This window comes from Dryas octopetala, chromosome 1 (assembly GCF_963921425.1).
Source record: "Dryas octopetala chromosome 1, drDryOcto1.1, whole genome shotgun sequence".
Taxonomy (NCBI): domain Eukaryota; kingdom Viridiplantae; phylum Streptophyta; class Magnoliopsida; order Rosales; family Rosaceae; genus Dryas; species Dryas octopetala.
In genome coordinates, this window is record NC_141366.1 from 8,166,571 (window position 1) to 8,186,724 (window position 20,154).

A 20,154-nucleotide genomic window follows, 5' to 3' on the forward strand; every position below is an offset into this window, starting at 1 on the left:
CTCCTACTGGCAACCTTACCGGTCAGTCTGACATCATGATCAATTATCCTCTAGCTACATGGACGGCTGTGATTTACTTACTTGCCACCGGCCAGCTGTCCCTATAACAGGGACAGGTAAGTTATTTTCCACATAATAGCTATTGCATTCCTTGCACCCCCCCTGGACCCCACATCAGCAAGGTCCAAGTGGGGGTCCACATTACATTCGATTAGAACAACATAACATAACATAAACCCATCTTTCAGCTTTGATCCCCTTTGAACATTTTTTGAGGTTGTTCATGAATCAAGAGTAATATATAGTGCTTAATTGATCTGCTGATTCTGGTCCAGTACTCTACATGAGAGTACAGCAATGAATTATGGACATTCCAGGCAACCAATCACAGCATAACAAGTTAAACTCCACTTGCAATTCTTCAATTATATATATAGTCCTTTGCTTAGCAATTCCCATGGTTTCTTCAGAAACGTGCAGTATCAGCCTATGAGCATGTGGGGTGGGGTTTTGGCTCATCACCACCAACCACAGTGCCTATTTTATAGGCTTAATTAGCTAATATATAGCTATCTACATGCATATCAAATTTTAAGAAAAAAGAAAAAAGGGTCTACTCTTATATATTCTAGACTTTGGCTAGCTATATATTATTAATTTATTTATAGGGTTTGGTCCATATAATGTGGCAGAGCTTAATTAATCTGCATAATATATATACAATGTATGAAACAAGGGAGCTTCTGTTCTGCTTCCCTTGGAAATCCAAAACTTCTCTTGTCTGAAGTCTGGGGGGAACCATGAAAACATGCATGAGACTAATATTGTAATCATGTAACGAATCCCATACATGGGGAACTGCAAGATTAATTGTCATCTTTTAATTAATTAATTAATATTGTGATTAAATTAAGGGTGGAGCCGTGGAGGTGGTCCGGTGGATGATATGATATATAATTAAACCCCTTGAATGGTGTGCCACGTGGCCCTTTCCCATGTGATCATAATGACTTTACTTCCAGTAAGAAGAAGTTAAAAAAGGCTTTTGGTCTTTATTCTGGGGATCAGTTTGGAGATCCTATACATGTAACATGCCCCTTTATGTGAAGTTCAAGTTGAGGAAAACCGTAGTCTTGCTTGCAAACAATCCTTGCATTGCATGATTTACTTTGTGCTTCTTGTCTTCTTTGTCACATATTGACATATATATAATCAAGGTTCTAATTCTATGCAATCATTAACTTGGGCAATAAATAAAGGGTATGCAGTTGTTGACAGCTGAGTGGACAGCATATATGGAAGTAATACTTAAAATGCACTACTTTAATGTTGTTTAGTGCGGGGAATTTAATTACTCTTTAGTTTCCTAACACGTTATATTGTTAAATGATTAATTAGGTAAAAAACTTGTTTATGTTTGTGCCATGATTTCAATAGATTCCAACATATATGCAATTTATGGGATTAATTCGTTAATTGTTTAGGTAGTTTTGGTTTTCGAAATAATGAAAAGAAACTCACAACTCATTTTCATTGACTATAAAACGCTAAACATCAGATACGTTCAACTTCTTGGGAAGAACATGAATATTGTTGATGCCAGAAATGGCCTATTTTCTTTTTTAACTCATTGCATTATGACATTCGATCAATATATGGTTAGTTATGTTCCACAAAATATTGATTTCTATATTCTTTACGAATTTATACACCAGACCCTGCTCATACGTGGAACTATAAATTGGGGTGTTAAATGAAAAAAGAAAAACTGATAAATGGTGATCATATATAAAATAGAGTAACTTTGCAGAAGAAAATGGAATAATTTAAGTGGGTGGTCAAAAGAAGTTGAAATTATATGAAAAGATTTTTAGCCTCTGCTCGGCTATTGGTTCTTGAGTTTTTGATGGGGTAATACGAAGAAGGGAGCGACCAAGTAGATTGTTTTGCTACATCAGAAATTTAGAATAGTGGAGAGACTAAAGCTTAAATTTTGAAGACTTGTACTATTGTGGGCCCAACCCTGAGAGATTTAACTGGTGTGGCCAGGCCACAGGCTCTGTGTAGATTTGGCCGGTTGTTTTGATTTCGGCCTTTGGCCCCCATCACACCAAAACAGAAAAAGAATGGAAAAAAAAAAATATATTGGAAGCTTGTTGAGTTGTTTCTGCTTTTTGAACAATATCTCAGTGTGCTTCGATTTTTCAAGACATTGTGGTTGTCGAAATTTTTAAATGCTAAATGGATGCCCAAAAAAAGGTCCTCGGTCAATGATTAGAACTTAGAAACAAGTCAAAAGAAGCGTCTTATGGTCGATTCCTAGCCTCCATACATGAAAATGCTCCTGGTTGCACATGGAGTTTACAATTATAATAAATAAAAAAATAAAAAATTTACATGGCTTGGGACTTGGGTATGAGGAAATAATTATGTGTCCCCTGAGTCCCTGACTCCTTCTAAACCATATGCTTTGTCAGTAAATCTCTAAATGAACAGAAAACATGATGGCGACAAACCTCACTATAACCATGGAAGTTGCCAACAATTTTTTGACATAATTGGCTATATAACCTATCAACCTATTCTATAAGCAATGCAACCATTGTGGCAAGTGGCAATCCATAAACAAATCATTGATCAGAGCCTAAGAAGATTACTTAGGAAATCACTTAAACTAAGACTTACAATATTCAGATACCATTTTCCTATCTTGCCTTTACTTTCCTTCAGCTGGAATAGTAACTTGTAAAGGGCACTTTGCTTGTTATCTTCGTGGGGGTTTGTGTGGATGTTGTGGGGGTCTGGTAGATTGCCGTGCAGGCTCTGAACCTTCCGAAACATGCGACTGGGTGGGCAAATGATTGGTAAAGGTTCCTTGACTTGGTGGTTCTGGAGGATCAGGATTGTCTGGAAAAAACAAAAACCAAGTGGAGGTTTGAGACTGCAAACACAATCTAGAACTAACCAGATCATATTCAGGAACTCCGATGGCAAGGAGCACATACCGAACATTGTCTTAATAGATGGTCTCTTTGGCTTGTTATTCTTTTTCTTCAACTCAGCTGCATCAAAGTGTGCATTTAATGGTCAATGAAACTCTAAAATTATCCCAGCCAAACACCCCTCCGACAACCCTCCACCCAAACAAGAATGACGAAGAAAAGCTTCACTTTAGAATTTAATGAAGATTCAAGAATAATATGCTACGAATTCAAATATAGTGATTTATTAAACAGTGTACATGGTCACTTTTTCACTATGGTCTATTTATATATTATGTGAATATTAATACTTATCATAACTAGTTTCGTTATTACACAATTTACTGGTTAATACTTACCAATGCCAGGCATATGATGCTCATTGACAATTTCAAAATTCTTGTATGTATAACCGACAAAATTCGTATCCATTGAAGAAATCATCTGAAATGAATGAAACATGATTCATTAGCCAACATAACAGATTACTAGAATAGAGTAAAACAGACCAATACAGAATACCATAAGAGGAAGCCATAGCTGCATTTGGCATGTGTACCAAGCCCAGTTTTGAAAAGAAAAATTCAACCCAGGAAAAAAGTTATATGATATAACCTTTGAAAATTTATATAATAGCTTTTTCTTTCTTAAAAAAAAAAAAGCTCCTTTAATATTTGTATATGTAATTACTTGCCTTTCTCCATGGACCAGATTTTGATGGAGTTTCTACTGGAGCCCCCAACTGCAAGCATGGAAAAATGGGAGTTTATCCATAACAATGCCATAAGAAATCATCAACCAACAAGCAAGAGATTGGAGCTAAGATGTCAAATCATGCAGAACAAGTTGGAATGAAAAGTATGCAAGCACAAAACCCAATAATGTTTGTTCAATGATCCAAACAATCCAAGAAATTTCTTGAAAGCCAAAATAGCTAAAATCAAAACCAGGGATCATAGATTCTGATATCCTCTTATAAATAAATAATCAGGAACAGTAGAGATGAAAAATATTGCATGAACATAACAACCATATTGGAAAGATATTGTCATTTCCATACCTCTTCAAACTTCTCAAAGTTTTGAGTATCTAACTCGTTGTTAACCTCTGGTATAAAAGCAGCTTCCATCTGATATAATCTATCCCATTGTAACCCTTTAAACCATGGGTGTGCCTAAGATAAGGAGACTCATGTCAACTTTTTTCTTAAAAAACATATATCATGCGAGAGAGAGTTCATGCGTCATGCATACTAACTTTTATTTCATGAGCTCCTTTGGTACCAAGCCTCTGTTCAACATTGCAGAGGAGCTTGCAAATGAGATCCTTAGCTTCAGCAGAGAGCTTTGCTTCCTCTGGGAATTTCAGATGAGTTCTCCAGCTTACAATCTGCATGGCAAAACTAACCACTTGTTTAATAAGAACATACAAAAAAGATGTCAGCAGGGGAATCCCTGAATAATACTGCTTAAGAAACTATTGAAGTTCCAACATTTAAGTAGTTAAGAATTAATAAGGATTTATGGAGAGTCAATTTCTTGAATCTGCATTGTAAAACTTATTCAAGAACCTGAATGCCCCATATTACAAATCGTAAAACAAAAATTCAACATTTCAATTTACCTTTCTGCATGTTGACATTGGTTCCTCAGAATAGAATGGGGGAAATCCCACAAGCATCTCAAACATGATTGCTCCAAGAGACCACCTGATACAAATATCTGGTTACAAATTATATCACTATTCCATGTCATAAGGTGAAATATGTGCAAAAAAATATAACTAACCAGTCACATTCCATTCCATATCCTTTCTTCAGCAATACTTCTGGAGCAATGTAGTCTGGAGTTCCAACCGTTGAATAAGCCTAAATGACATATGACAGGTCTATTTATATGTAAACAACTGAATATTCATTATGAACACTTGAAAACAAAAGCATCTCCCAATTAATGGACGAAAGAAATGTAAAAGATGTCCATGTCTGATATATATATATTTTAAGCAACAACACAAAGCAAGACAAGTAATCTTTCTTCCCTATAAGCAACAACGCTAATCCTGTTCTGCATCTGATATATATCCATGGCCATTCTATGACTGCCAGGAACCAGCTTAAGTGATTCCTGGATAATAAATTTATTTTTCCTAGTTTCCTCAAAGTTCAGAAGCAATATAGAAAGCATAATATGGCATACTACCACAGTAACAATCCAACCAAAGTTCTAATTCATGTCCCAAACCAAGCAAACTTTTCCAACACAGCAAGCAGGCACTAGGAGTCTAATTATATTATTACGAGTCTTCAGAAGATAGGTACACAGCTTTGCAAAGGGAAACACAGGCAAGCAAGTGCCAGTAACAGAGGCAGCTTGGCTTGCCAAACAAAAATCCAAAATTGCTCTTTCAGTTTACAAACTAATCCTAATTTATGTATTAGTTTCTTTACTAATGCATGTCCCCCACCAGAAACAACTCTAATTGTAATCTAGACAGAAAAAGAGGAAGAAGAAGCACTCACAACTTTAGATCTCCAAAGTCAATACAGAAAAGAAAGAGAACATACCAACATTCGCCTGTTCTTTTGCCAGTGCAATAACTGTTCCTGCTGGGTTCTTTTTGGCGTAGCAGGGAGGTTAGAATGTTTATCACTCATCAGTGGGGATTTTAAGTTCCTTCCAACTGAAGAGTCATTCTCACTAAGATCGGGAAAGCTATTACAGCCCAAAGGCTTACACAATCCAAAATCTGAAAGCTTCATGTGGCCATAACGGTCGAGCAGTAAATTATCAGGCTTAATATCCCTATAAAAGATACAAAAATTCATGTTGACATAGCATTTGAATTAAAAAAACTCAGAAGCAAATAAAACAAACACAGGCATACAATAAATTAAAAACCCAACAGATAGAAAGCTTAAGGGTAATTTTCCGATGATTATATAGGACTGTGCGTACGACTACATGGCTAAAGGTTGAAATCAATTATATCATAATTAAATATTTAAGTCTAATCAATGGGTGATTGAGTTGACATAAAACCTGTGGATGTAGTTGTGCTTGTGAATAGACTCAATGGCAAGGACCGTCTCTCCAACATAAAACCGGGCTTCCTCTTCAGTCAAGATATCCTTGCGCATTAGTAATGTCATCATGTCTCCTCCAGGAAGATATTCCATTATAAGATACAGAAATTCATCATCTTGAAAGGAGCAGTAGAGCTTGACAATGTAAGCACTATCAACTTCAGCAAGAAGATTTCTTTCCGCTTTAACATGTTCCACCTTCCAGTAAGAGATAAAAGAATAGAACTATGAATGAAGATGCATTTATGAATGACAAAACAAAGAAACAAGTACATTTCTTACACATTCCGTTTTTTCGGGGGGAAAAAGTGCATATCACACAATTAAGATGAAATTCATAGTTCTTCAGCAAGATTTTACCGAGACTTAGAGATTTAATTTGGATTTTTATATGAAATAGCAGTGGTGCCTGGTATACAGTATACCTGGCCTCTTCTGAGCATTTCTGATTTCTTGAGCTTTTTCATGGCATACACCTGACCAGTAGCTTTTTCCCTGCAAATTCTGACCTGCATTTTTGAAGCATACAATATAAAGGCAATGCATTGGAAGTAAACTAACAAGTCCACTGACAACAAGACAATGATAAAAAGCAAAGAAGAAAACCTCTCCAAATGCACCCCTTCCTATAATGGTCAAAAGCTGAAAGTCATCAACACCCATTTTATGCCTCTGAAGGTGCATATACTCTGTCTCCTTCTGCTCCAAATACTTGAGAACATTCATCTGATCCTCCTGCGAAACATCAGCATCGGCGAGCCGCCTTTCCAGCATCCAACGTCTGCAAAATGAAACCCCAAACACAGCATCATTAGCTTCAATAACCATATAGAATTTGGCAGAGAGAGAGTTGTAGTTTACCTCTCCTTCCTATCCTGCAAGCACTTCATCTGAGCCTTGTAGTGGTTCTCAATGTACTGCTTAGCCGCCTCAACCTTCTGTTTGGTTACACTGGAAGGCGCCTCGTCCACTGAAGAAGGAGGGTTCTCCTGCGCATCTCTTGCATTCTCCCTCTCCTTCTTCTTCGCTCTGGGCTGGAATTTCTGGAACCAACTCCTTGCAGAATCCATCACTAAACTCAATCACAGCCCTAAAATTCAATCCAATTCAACTCAATCCCAACCAAATTTCCAAATAAATATTATCAAATCGCTATCAGAAAATAAAAAATTCGAATGATCAGAAGCAATAATAATTAAATTAAAATACTAACTGTTTGCAGAGATCGCATCGAAAGCTCACGTGGAAGCAGTTGAAACTGAATCAAACGGAGCAGAGCCAAGCTGCCTAAGAACTTTCTCTACTGCTTCCTTGTTACTCAGAACAAGACTCAGAAAAGAAAGAAGAATAGTTAATTTCATTTAAACCGAATTAATTAATTGATAGGTTTCAGTGGAATTACGAACGTACCCTCTCATTCGCCGTTGAGTATAAGAAGAGAGGTCCAGTAGTAGTTAAGGGGTATTGTGGGAAAGTGAGAGTTTCCGATGATTATTAGGAGTCGTGAGAGTCACGATGACGACGACAGGGGAGTAGCCGTCGGGTTAAGGTGGTCCTGCCAACCGGGAGAGGAACTGGAAGTTGGAGGTTTTGGACTGACACGTGGCGGCGAACGTGATTGCACGAAAGCGGATAGGTCTGCCCACGTCGGGTGGGAATAAAGGCGCGCGAAGTGCTTGACGCGTTTTTGAGGGTTATCGAATCGTGGTCGTACACGTGGTGGGACAACAGGTAACCTGAGTTGATCTTTGCGTTTGAAAACGCGTGGGAAACTAAACCATGGTTAAGAATTTTGGTGGGTATTTTTTATCATGAATGACATAAAATAAACAGAAAAATGATAAAAATGCACCAGCCGGGAATCGAACCCGGGTCTGTACCGTGGCAGGGTACTATTCTACCACTAGACCACTGGTGCTTTGATGTTTACTTTTGCCTCGTTCTCCTACTAATTTCAAGTTTGTGATTCGCATGTTGACATCATATTTTGAGGTGCTAATTATGTGCTTCTATTGAAAACTATATTATTTGGGTTTAAAAGCTAAGTGTTTTAGGTTTACATTTTAATATTTAAAATGTATATTAAAAAGATAAGTTTATATAAATAAAAAGTAAGTCAAGGTTTGATTTTTGGAAAAGTAACTTTGTCAAGTGCATGAACCTCCACAGTTTGGACCATGTAGTTATGAGTTAAAGTTAAGACAACCTAATCCCTTAGTGATTCCTGCACATGTGGGCCTTGACAAACTAATTAAGCATGAGAGATATTAATATCAGTCTAGATTGATTTTTGGCATTTGCAATTACTTAGATATCAAGTAGTCGCTGCACATGCTAGCTAGCTCGAATGTTGTGATACTGTCCCAATGCAACCAAAAGAAGAAGAATAAGAAGTGACTTCTACGTACCCAAATAGTTACAAAATATCTTTCTTGTACCTCTTGATCATAAGATATAACCATTTCTGTGGAGAGGAAAGAAACATCACTGTTCAATGATGTATCGTACGTACACACCATTAATTATATATATGTACTACTGAATACTGATGACCAATCATTTTCCCAACATCACTGACCAATCTACCTACTACTTCTATAATTGCCTATAGGCCCTCCACTTACTAATTAAATTTACAGTCAGGCAGATACCTATATGTAAATATCCATTGTCCATTAAGACCGAAGGGCGTAGAAGAAGCTAAAAGCTTCCCAAACCCACCACCTTCTGTTGCTTAAAGTTAGGACAGGACCCATATGGCCATATCCATATTCCATGGACCTAATCTCCTTATCTTACCAGAAATTATTTCATGCGTAGCTTTAATTAGGTCCTAATCAGAATCATTTGTCAAGTTATTAATTCTTTATAATGTTTGTCAATCAACCACCACATAAATGAAAACATGCGAAAAATTCACAACATATGCATATAAGTACAACATGATGCATTTCTTGTAATCACCTGATGGATATCTAGTTCATTGCTCATGTGACTAATTATCATAAAAGATATATGGAAAAGTCTTACATACAAGTATACAACATCTAAACTCCAACTTGGTAATAAATTTGAGTATGAATTTGTAGTTAGCGAGAGTCAAACTCGAACGAACCTGTAAAAAATTAATGTTAGTAACTAATAAGCTCTCAAACTCGATAAATATTAATATTTTTCAGCTACTTTTTCTTTATCGGCAAAATGCCAAAATGAATGAATCACATTAATTTTGTAATTAAGGAGATAGGAATAGTAGACCTATTAACAAGCTAAGGAGCCCCTACACCTAACCCAGTAACCCCATTCCAAAACCATTAATTTCAAAGTGAGCCACTTGGCTTGATCTGCTTGACTCAGTTACAGTTTAAGTTAGCCCGCCCCCACATGTGTTCAGCAGTTCAGGTATCTGCAACATTGATTAATGTTTCGCTTCTGACAATATCTATCATATATATATTAATTTTTAGATCGAGTTTGATAGATGTGTGAAATCCCAGCTGTTTGTGTTGCGTTGTGTGATCCAAGGAGGAAAAGAGTACGATGGGATGGAAACGCATAGCACAATTGAGTCATTGAGTCGTGACCAAAGTTGGACAACATTAGTTGGACGAAAAATGTGTCCAAACATACTAGAAGCCTGTTCTCAACCACTACGTACATTGTCAAGATAGGGAATGAGAGGTGTCCATACGAGATCTTAGTCTTCCTAATTAAATATATGCGTGGATATAAATATATGTCTCAGTATATGAGACAACCCTTAGGTGAATTAAATAACTTATCCTAATTAATCAACTTTTATATGAATTTTTTTTATTGAGAATTAGAATCAGTTAAAAATATTTATACATATAAGCTAACATTATTTTATCAATTGCAAACAATTATATATACAGTAAGAAAAAGTTAATTGGTAAATGCTTTTACGATACGCCTAAGTTGGAATTTCAACATTGTTGTTACTAGTGTAACATAAGAACATACACACTCTCTTCCCTATATGAGAAAAAAAAAATCATTTCCTAATTACTTGTTTGATTAAGAAAAAGAACATGACTTAGAATCATGACTCACTTTACATTATGGTAAAAAATAGAACTCACCGTCCTCTACCTTCATCTACTAGAAAAACAAGAAAAAGAATCCTGATTACTCAGTAATCTTTGAATGTTTTTTCGTAATATTTTTATTTTAAAATTATAGAGATGAGAAATTAATTAGAAAGATAAAACAGGGGAGGTTTCAGATGAGAGATACGAAGTAGAATGGAGGAAGAACACATAATATTTCTTACTTTTAGTTTATCTTATTCTATCTCGATCTCGATCCGACCAACAAAAAGTTTTTCTATATATTAATCACTCTCTATATCCTTTTCATCTCTGTGTGAATGTATCTATCATCTTCCTTTCCTCTCATTTCTCTTTTGCATCTTTGAAAACATAGATCACAAAACCAAAAACAATGATATATGCTATCAAATAAATCCATTTTTTATAGTTTTTCGTGTCTCAATATTTACCTCTCCTTGGTCTTTTCGTTTCTCTATCACCCATCTAGCTAGAACCCAAAAGGGTACTTATTGATCTGCCATAAATGTTTTTTATTAGTTACGATATTGATTTGGAGAATCTTTAAAGAAACAATGGTTAATTTTTAAGTACTAATATATATACATAAATTTAAAATATGATTTCTTTTTAGGTATTACAGATAGATGGATATATACTTGGATATGCTTATGAATTAATCTCTCAATCAATAATGCTTTTTGCAAACATATATGGTACATTAAAATTAATTGAAAAACACTATTTTTTTATAAACATATGCATAATATAATGTTTCATAAGTATTAATTACAACTATTAATATTCAAATTTTTTTATTTCATTAACTTATCATAATCCTAGCTTATTAATATTTGAAACTTATATATTTCAATAATGTAAGAAATTATTATGTGTAACCGTAACAGTAGGTGGTGTTATCAATCCACTTAAATTGTAACATATGTATAATAATTAATTTATAAAACCCTAAATCTTAATAAATATCCTTAAAATTGTACATGTGTTATAATTTAAATGGATTAGTAATACCACGTCATATGATGACTTGGTATCATAGTCACGTACAATAATTTTTTCAATAGTGCATTTCAACATATCCATTTCAATAATGTTAGGGATCTCAAATGATGTGTCATTGACTCATTATAAATGTCAATGTTTTACTTGTTGTGATATAAATAATCTTTAAGGTAAACCATATATGTATGAATCAATGAAATACTAAAACATTATTTGGGATCATTAGCACTACTCTAATTATTTTATTAGGTCCATTCCATTATGGGATCTTTAAATAATTATATTTAAAGGATCCCTTCTGGGGCCCATTTTATATTTTATTTCAACGATTTGAACAGTTTATTTGTGGATATTTATTTAAAGATTATATCTGGAAAAAATTAGACAAATTGAAAATCATTAAAATTTGAATTTTAATCAAATAAATTAACAAATATAATGTTTTCAACAAGCATTTGAAATGATGAGCATTTTATCAAACGGTTGAATGATTTATGATTTATCTAATTGTTTGCAAAGTTAATCCTTAAAATGATACTTAAAATATGGACAAATTTAATCGTCGAATTACACCCCACAAGAAATCTTTTATTTACCCTTAAATGAGGGATCCCACATTAGAACGAGCTTAAATATTTTATTACTCTATCACATAATCAACATATAATGCATTACTAGGGGTATCGTTTCGGCTGGATCGAATCATAAATAGAGTGTTATAATTTCAATTCAAAAATTTTGGGATAAAATTTCTATTCCAAAAAATCAGAATTTCTACATCTCATTATGATTTTTAATTTTCATATTTTCTTATATTTGGAATATTTTTTCGACCATCTTTGGATTATTTTTTTTTTTTGTGAATAATTAATGATGAAATTAATTGCCCCATCTTTGATCTCCCCTCCCCCTAAATAAAAAATAATAATAATTACAACTACAAAATGTGTGTTTTTATTAGCATTTATAGTATTATGAAACACATATATTTATAATATACATATATTTATATTAATATTAGTCATTTTTTTTAATATATATGTGTATGTTTGAAACAAATACCAAATTAATAAAACATATAATAAAAATTAAATAAATTATAAAATATATAATATTGAATATAAATACATAATAAATTAATATAATTTTACAAATATCAGATCGGAATGCTTGGAACATTTGCAAATTTTTTAGATCGAAATTTACATAAACATTTTAATCCCAATCTAATCTTTTTTGAAATTTTCAAATTTTGGATTTGATTTGGGCGTTTAAAAATTGAAAATTTTCAAATTGAAATTAGTGGGATTCATTTTCCAATCCAAATCACATCCGCATTACTAATTATGTCATAAAGCATTACCTTTTGGGCGATATACATGAAAGACGTTCCAAACTCAATAATGCTAGCCAGTAAGACCTAACTGAGGCAGTGTCATTTCCCGCACAACTCAACTAAACAATAATACTCAAGATCATGATCTCTTAAGATGCATGTGTAATAAGAATATCATATGAAATACAAATAGATACTTTGATTTTGCAAATTCCTTATTTTTGTTAGTTGAGTGGTTCGTCGATCACTTTGTTCTTTGGTTGCCTTAAACGTAATTAAAGCTATTTGTTCTTAATGCAATTACTTTTAGCTGATTAAAATTAAGAAAAAAAAAACTACATAAAGCATTAGCTAATTAAAGATCTAATATACATTAAACTAAAATTTAAACACAAAATACAAAAGCCCTTGCACATAGGCTGAGCTAGTTTAGCACTGATAAAGGTCTCATAGAGCCTCCTCTAGCAGCAGTTGATGACGAAGCCCCAACGAGCATGACCCCATTTGACTCGGACGAGTCACCCCCAAGACCACTATAACCAGTACTACTCGAAGAAGACTGTAACCGTGCCACAACTGCCTCAGACGACGACCCATGTTGCTCATGATCATGTTGATGTTGCTGTTGCTGTTGCTGTTGGGGTTTCTTCCTCTTCTTCTTCTCATAAGCTATGCCCCTGGCCTTGGCCTGCGTGTCCCTCACCTCCCTCAGGAACAGCCGCACGGCGCGTGCGCCGAACGGGTTGGTCTCTGGCTGCCCGCCGTTCTCCTCGAACGCCGCCCGGAGGCGTCCAATGAGCGCGTCGAGGCTGCCCCAGGCCTGGCGCAGAGGGCACGGGCAGGGAGCGGGCGGGTGCGGGTGGCCGTAGAACGGGCAGGCCTGCGCGTGGACCTTGGTCTTCCCGAATTGGTCCAGGTACCTCAAAAACTCCAGCACGTGGGCCCCGCTGCACCGCGACAGCGTCAGCGGCGGACGGTGGTTCTTGAGATACTGGCCGAACGTGATCCAGTCCCGGCGCTTCTGCGACTCGTAGCGGCTGAGCGGCGGCGCCACTGCTGGCAGAGCGGGTGTCATGAATGCATGCTGGCGGTAATTGTCGGTGGTGTTGGAGCTGCTGTTGGTGGAGCTGGACCGACACACGGCGGCGGCGGCGGCGGCAGCCGCTGCTGCTGACATGTCAAGCTATAGGTATTTGGGTAGGATGAAAATGATGAAATTGGGTTTGGAGTTTGGGGTTGTGATCAGGTGAGATGGGTTCAAGCTACATATATATATCTTGTTCTTGTATTTTTGTGGTGGAGAGGAGGGAGATATATAGAGCGGTGTAACCATGTAGGAAAATATGAAGTGGGGGCCGGACTTGGAAATTAAGGAGGTGAGGAGACATTATTATCAGTAAGACAGTAGAGGAGTGAGGGGGGAGAAGAGGCCACGAAGGAAGGAGACAAAAGAGGGCCCATGCAAAGAGACAACCACGTCGGGCAAGTGATGACAGTTTGAATATCACTTCCAAAACGTCATATCCATCCCTTATACGAAATATTACCTGCTTTAATTTTCTTTTGTCTCTCTCTCTCTCTCTCTCACTCTCTCTCTCTCTCTAGCTAGGTCCTTAAAATGGGAATAGTAAAACACTAAAACGTGGTCGTAATTAAACTGATTAGGCAGCGGACGTGACTCCTTGGTAACCTTGGCAACCTAATTCTGGTGCGGCAATGTGAGCCCTCACCTCACATCCTTTTCAGTTCCACTAGCACTGTGCTCATAGTACACTTATTTCCCAAAATGAAAGTACTCTTACTGTGCTACCTATATATATATATATATATATATATATATATATAGCCTGCTAAGGGCTGAGTAAAACTTTAATCGAACAGCTGGCCGGGTACAATATTCATTACGTCTTATTTGCCTGTTTAGTCATCAAATCAGACAACTTTTCTTCAATTAGGACATAATAACCTTACTATATATGCTTTGAAAAAAAATTCTTATAGTTTCAGAAAAAATCTTTACATAAAAGAGATATACCATGTATACAACATTCCTCTTATAAATTACATGATTAATGCCTAAGGAATAATTTTGAGAAAGAAAAAAACATTATATGTTCATTCCACAATTAATGGATATATAAGTGCAAGAATTCCCATTTTAAAAGTACTTAGCTTTTTGGTGAGGATAGGGATTTTAAGCTTTAATTTATTAGGCAATTATATGAGGGGGGAGGGGGGGTGGGGTCTAGAAAGGGTTGAAAAAGAATGTGGATATGAATGAAGAAGGCCCTATATCTATAATTAAAGAAGACCAAAAAAAGAAAAGAAAAGGTCAAAAAGTAGTAAAATGGGCAAGAGAATCCTCAAAAGAAGCATAAATTTATGGAGGGGTAATCGAACATGATTACTTGATTAGAGTACACGGATCACATTGATATATTGAATGACTGTGCAACACACCAACAAGACTTTTGTTGCTTCTTTGAATCTATTAATTGTACAGCACTGAGTTGGGTAGAGGTGGGGGCATTGTTACATCTTGTCAAACATGTCAAATCTGATTAGAGCTAGCTAGCCAGGCAGTCCTCTCTCTTCTTTTCTTTTCCGTCCAGTAGTACTGCTTCTTTGGCTTTGCAATTCAATCAATCACCATTCACCATTATATTGCATGCATTTGCCAGATTTAGTACTGGACTTTTGCACGTGGGTCACCAAGATCTCAGCTGCAAGTTCCCTTATTTTAGTTTTGGGTTGCTGCCTTTTAAATGCTGAAACATGCCCACTGTAAAACACTGTGTAGGTGCCTAAAAGAGACTCATCCTCCTATAGCTTTTGAAACCCAGTAACCAATGTGTATGGTTTAAAGAAATTACCTGCATGAGAGTAATTTTCATGCACAAGTACTATACGTTTACAGTATATATGGACAAACTTGCTGTGATAGACACTCACATCAATCATGAAGTTTCAAATCTCCAGAGAAATAATGAAGTGAGTAGTAATTAACCAGAAAAATTGCATACAGTAACATCAATGAATCCAACTCTACATATTGCTCAAAATACAAACTCCCGCCTCAATTATTGAATAAGCTCCATCTTTAACGTTTTTCACCAAATGAGTAATTAAATGTGTACTTGGGTGATGTATGCAACACTTGGTTTTTCCTTTTTATGATGGATAGTTTTATCACTGCTTTTATTCATAAATTTTAGACAAGAGAGTTAAAAAATATAGTTGTGAGACAACAAGTTTGGGATATTAGGATATTAGTCCTTTAAACTAATTTTTCATAGAATCTATCAACATTATTTTTTTCTTAATAGTTAAAGGCTTAAAGCCCATATTTAAAATTTTTCGTCCAAAATTTCAGAGCCAAATCTTAATGTAATACCTCAATTAAAGTCATTCTTACCATAAAAGAGAATACGGTGAAAAGGTAAAGATTTACCTTCTAAACATACTCGCCTATGTAAAAAATCATTACTGAGCATTCAGTGTCAGATGCCAGGTTCATAGTTGATTGAATATATATATATATATGAATTCTTATATATAAAGATAAAGTACATAATTAGTATATATGTAAGTTAGCTAAATTTACTAGTGTAGCTGTCGTAGTTGTAGTATATTTTGTAAGTGTAGGTTCCTTATTACATATTTAATTATGTAGGTTCTTTATTAATTTATTTTCTATAAGTTAGTATTTATAGATAAATTATTTGGAGTTTGTTTATGTTCGACACCACCACATGGAAATAAATATCTTTTTTTATTTTTCAAGGCCATTTGTTTTTAGAATAATTATTGTGGTTATTTATTATTGCAAGATCAATTATCAACATTAAAAGCACCAAAATTTAAGGAGCAACAATAACTGTTTTCCAAATTAAATTGTCAAATAATGAAGAAAACGTCTATAGTTAAGGGCATAAAAGAGATTTCAAAATTTGAATTTAAAAAAATGTTGACTATAAAATATATACATGGAAAGTGGATGAATTGGCAACTAGGGCCTAACATATGAAAAAAACGAATTAAGAGATAAATTTTAATTGGATAAATATGAATTTGAAGGTGGTTTTTCTAATTTACTAAAAAAGTTTTTATAAGTGATAAATAGATATATATATACATGCATATATATAAACAAAAATTTGAGCATTTAAAAGTATTACCTTTCAAATGTCACTTTAACCTATTTTGTTTGTTGTGTTTGTTGGACTTATTTCGATCTATTATGGCAGGACAAATCAATATTGATTTTTTTTTTTTTGGTTACATGGCAGGCTAAGAAGCCCAGAGGCAAGAAAGAACCTATCTAGCCAAGGCTCTGGCCCTGCCTAGATCCAAAAAATGAGCATCTAAGAGGGGAGCAAGAGAAGTGGGAGGGGAGGCAAAGACATGGAGACCCAACTCAAGATCATGAGTCAACTTAGCTATAAAGTCAGCAGCACAATTGGCCTCTCCAAAAACATGGCTAATAGAGCAAACCCAATTCTTTTTTATGAGACTTTTTTTTTTTTTAATTTTTTTTATGAGACTTTAACAGCAAGAAATAAGACTGAAAAGGGGTGATTCACATCAACTAAGGTAGAGACCATATCTTTTGTATTTTTATTTTCTAGAAAGATTATTTTTGAAGTTTAATATTTTTTTGATCAGGAAATCAATTTATATGTTAAGAAAATACTATCAGAAATCACAACCGTCTTTGACAACGTTGACCAGAAAGAATAGTTATGAATTGGGCTGGACTGGGCCTGTTGTATGTTCAGAAACTGGGTCCAAATTGGGCCAGGAGTTCACAACAGAGCTTCAGCCTTTCAGTATTTCTCACGGGCTCCAAGCCCACTCCGTTTTCAACTATAACCGAGTTTCAGTTTCACAATGTAAAAGTTAATTACACTTACACTCTTTAAGATTTATCGTGTTTTCACATACACCTTATGGGTTTAAAAAATTACACATACATTTTATGAAGTTTCAAAATTATTGCATATAACCTCTAGAAAAAAATAAATAAATAAATAAAAAATAAAATATTTGTATTGAGGTTGCACCTTACATCTTGAGTTATCTTATTAGGTCATTTTTATCCTTTAGTATGCCTTTTTGCATTATTTTTCATTATTTTTCATCTCATTATAAATGGTTATATGCAACAATTTTGAAACCTTATAAGATGTATATGTAATTGTTAAAACTCCAAAAAAATACGTGAAAAGACAGAGTATAAGTGTAATTAACTCTGTATGTAAACCTCTCTACGTGACTTTCAGTGCAAACGAAAAACAACCTCTTTTGTCCCTTTTTATTTGGAAAGTAAACAAAGAAAGAGAAGGATTCCATTGCTGCATTGATTGCAATTGCATCAAGCTTTCGCTTCTCCATATAGAGTCCTTCAAGAAGAAGAGGCAATCCATCACACGTAATTTGATGTATGTATATTGCGCTCCAAGGCTTCTGAGCTTTTTGTATGATCGATCATCAGCCTTAGACTTTGGTAAAGTTTCTTTCTTTCTTATTAAAAATTATGCGTTGATGTATTATGTATATACATATATATAATATATTTGATATTTCTGATTGACATCGGTGATTCAGGTGTCGCTGGTGTTTATGGCCTACTGTGATGCCCCGAGATTGTTGTTGGCGGCTGGCGTTTGGTGTGCTGCTTACTTCGCTGTTGCAGTTCTTGCTTCTTGTCGCATCTTTAACTTTGTCTGCGGCTGCGCACTTTGAATTTGGCAGTGAAGCTGCAATGGGTTATTGTGGTTCAACTTGTTCTTGGCCCAGGAGCCACTGAAATGGTGATTCACAACTTTTATGCTATCACACTCAAAACGGATCGCTTGCCTTGTTTCTGCAATGCATTGATTTTTTGTATTCTTATAATTCACATCAAATGTTATTTGTACAAAGACTGGTTTCGTAGTCTAATCAATTTATTACTGCTCATTTATGCTCTCTTTCAAACTGGTAGATCCAAATTTAGTTTTTAAGTGGGTGTATGGCATCTCTTTCTGCAATGCTCCAGCTTGATTTACCCCATGTTAATATGCTCTCCAAAATGGATCTTGTCACTAACAAAAGGGAAATTGAGAAGGGATCCCCTTTGCCGAAGTCCTTCAACTTGTATGCTTCTTGTTTTTTTGAATTCGGAGTCTCACGTTTCGTTGCAAAGCTAAATATGCTATGTCATTGATTGAACTAGTGAACACTTAAGCTGCTGAAACTCCAATGTCTACTTGGTTTTCAATCTATTGTGATAGGTTCTGCTGTGCTACAGGATTCTCAGTATGACCCTTGTTGGATTAGTGCCCTGATCTTCCATTTTAATTTGACCAATATTAGTATAATTTCCGTTTTGGGTTTAATTAGACCAAAAGGAAACTGTTTTTCCTATCCCCAACAAGAATTCTTTTCAGGAACTTTGGCAATGTATGTGATAACCTAACCATTAGGCTATCAATGTGTGTAAGAGTTTTCTGGATGAGATGTGAGATCTAGGTAGGGAGCACTTGGGAAGCAGGGGACTTTTGGCTGTGACTGACAGAAACTCTGGCTTTCCATGGCTCAAGTTTAGGGTGTTAGATGTTGGCAGGTTTATCTGAACTACATTATGCTGTTTTATCTTGTATCTTATCATTTTGTTATAACTTGTACTTTTTATGTCTATGAAGCATATAGATGGTCCGATGGATATGTATGCCCTCATGCTTTGTATATACGAAGTACTGACATGAATGAGTGAAGGCATTAGACTTTTATGCCTAGTGCGTGTGTATAATATAAATGTGGAGTGCATTTATCTTAATACCAGGCAGTGCTGTATATAGCCCTCATGCCTTCATGCCTAGTGCCTGAACGGTCAAGGTCAGGAACATTTTATCCTGATACCTGGCAAGTCCTGTGAGGCTTAGACTTTCATGAAGCTGGTAGTCCTGTGATACCAGGCTGTGCTGTATATAGTCCTGTGAGGCTTATTCTGGATTTGTGAAAATACTGTGCAGGTCCAAGGAAAGATGTTATTCTTGTTTTCATTCTTATGTAGGGTGGCATTTGCTCTAATTTTATTAATTTATTTAATAGAAAATTTTCAAGAATCGTCAATCTTTTATGAGCATCTGATGAGATTTATCACAACTGTAGCTACTTTGGCAGCTCGGCCAGTTACTCAAGATTTCCGATTATACTATTTTGTAATGCTAGCAATGTATATAGCGGCCAACTAGGACCATTTTTCTTCTCATGACCTTTTTCTTTTTCTCATCATGTGTGTTACTAGGAAAAGTTGTTGCATCTACCATGTTCTTGTTAGTTCCCTTCGAATCAGGTCTTTCTTACTACTATTTTTGCTCAACTTTTTGAAGTCATCTTATACTCTGGAGAAAGCCAGTGAACAATAAGGCTTTGGAGTGATATCACCGCTGATTATCTTTGACTTGTTCATTTCTGTAGTATACAGCTTACAGTATGGAGAAGATGCAGATGTGAAGATTGGGGACTCCGATCCATAGGATGATGACTAGGCCATTAAGGTTTATTGCTTGAGACATGTCACAGTTGCGGGAATTTCATTGCGTAACAATATACAAGTTTGATAATGAATATATTGCTTTTATGTAAGTGTGAATGGTTAAATGAAAATGAGTT

The 20,154-nt window shown here is 35.3% G+C and overlaps 2 protein-coding genes, 1 long non-coding RNA gene and 1 other non-coding gene across 4 annotated transcripts; 1 reads left to right on the forward strand and 3 right to left on the reverse strand.

Moving 5' to 3' along the window:
- Window positions 1–2,290: 2,290 nt before the first annotated feature.
- On the reverse strand, window positions 2,291–7,406 carry LOC147297305 (uncharacterized). Its single transcript, XM_086236895.1, has 14 exons — window positions 7,280–7,406; window positions 6,928–7,156; window positions 6,673–6,847; window positions 6,492–6,575; window positions 6,023–6,264; window positions 5,548–5,785; window positions 4,769–4,848; window positions 4,605–4,689; window positions 4,239–4,370; window positions 4,042–4,155; window positions 3,676–3,723; window positions 3,341–3,425; window positions 3,006–3,062; window positions 2,291–2,907 (listed from the first exon to the last, which is right to left on the reverse strand). Exons 2-14 carry the CDS (start codon window positions 7,134–7,136, stop codon window positions 2,765–2,767), a joined length of 1,692 nt encoding a protein of 563 aa, XP_086093021.1. The 5' UTR covers window positions 7,137–7,156; window positions 7,280–7,406; the 3' UTR covers window positions 2,291–2,764.
- Window positions 7,407–7,913: 507 nt separating this feature from the next.
- Window positions 7,914–7,984, reverse strand: TRNAG-GCC (transfer RNA glycine (anticodon GCC)). Its single transcript has one exon. It is a non-coding gene; the product is annotated as a tRNA-Gly (tRNA).
- Window positions 7,985–12,833: 4,849 nt separating this feature from the next.
- Window positions 12,834–13,916, reverse strand: LOC147297307 (protein G1-like1). The gene has a single exon (XM_086237298.1). It carries the CDS (start codon window positions 13,670–13,672, stop codon window positions 12,920–12,922), a length of 753 nt encoding a protein of 250 aa, XP_086093424.1. The 5' UTR covers window positions 13,673–13,916; the 3' UTR covers window positions 12,834–12,919.
- A 3,884-nt stretch (window positions 13,917–17,800) lies between these two features.
- LOC147297308 (uncharacterized) lies at window positions 17,801–18,460 on the forward strand. The gene is made up of 2 exons (XR_015120061.1): window positions 17,801–18,001; window positions 18,103–18,460. It is a non-coding gene; the product is annotated as an uncharacterized LOC147297308 (long non-coding RNA).
- Window positions 18,461–20,154: the final 1,694 nt, after the last annotated feature.

Bases quoted from the DNA above. Each gene is read 5' to 3' on its own strand.
- LOC147297305 (XM_086236895.1), bottom strand. From the start codon at position 7,136: ATGGATTCTGCAAGGAGTTGGTTCCAGAAATTCCAGCCCAGAGCGAAG. The intron at 5,786-6,022 runs GTTTTATGTCAA...TATCTTTTATAG, and splicing joins AAGCACAACTACATCCACAG to GGATATTAAGCCTGATAATT. The intron at 4,849-5,547 runs GTATGTTCTCTT...TATGTCATTTAG, and splicing joins AAAAGAACAGGCGAATGTTG to GCTTATTCAACGGTTGGAAC.
- LOC147297307 (XM_086237298.1), bottom strand. From the start codon at position 13,672: ATGTCAGCAGCAGCGGCTGCCGCCGCCGCCGCCGCCGTGTGTCGGTCC.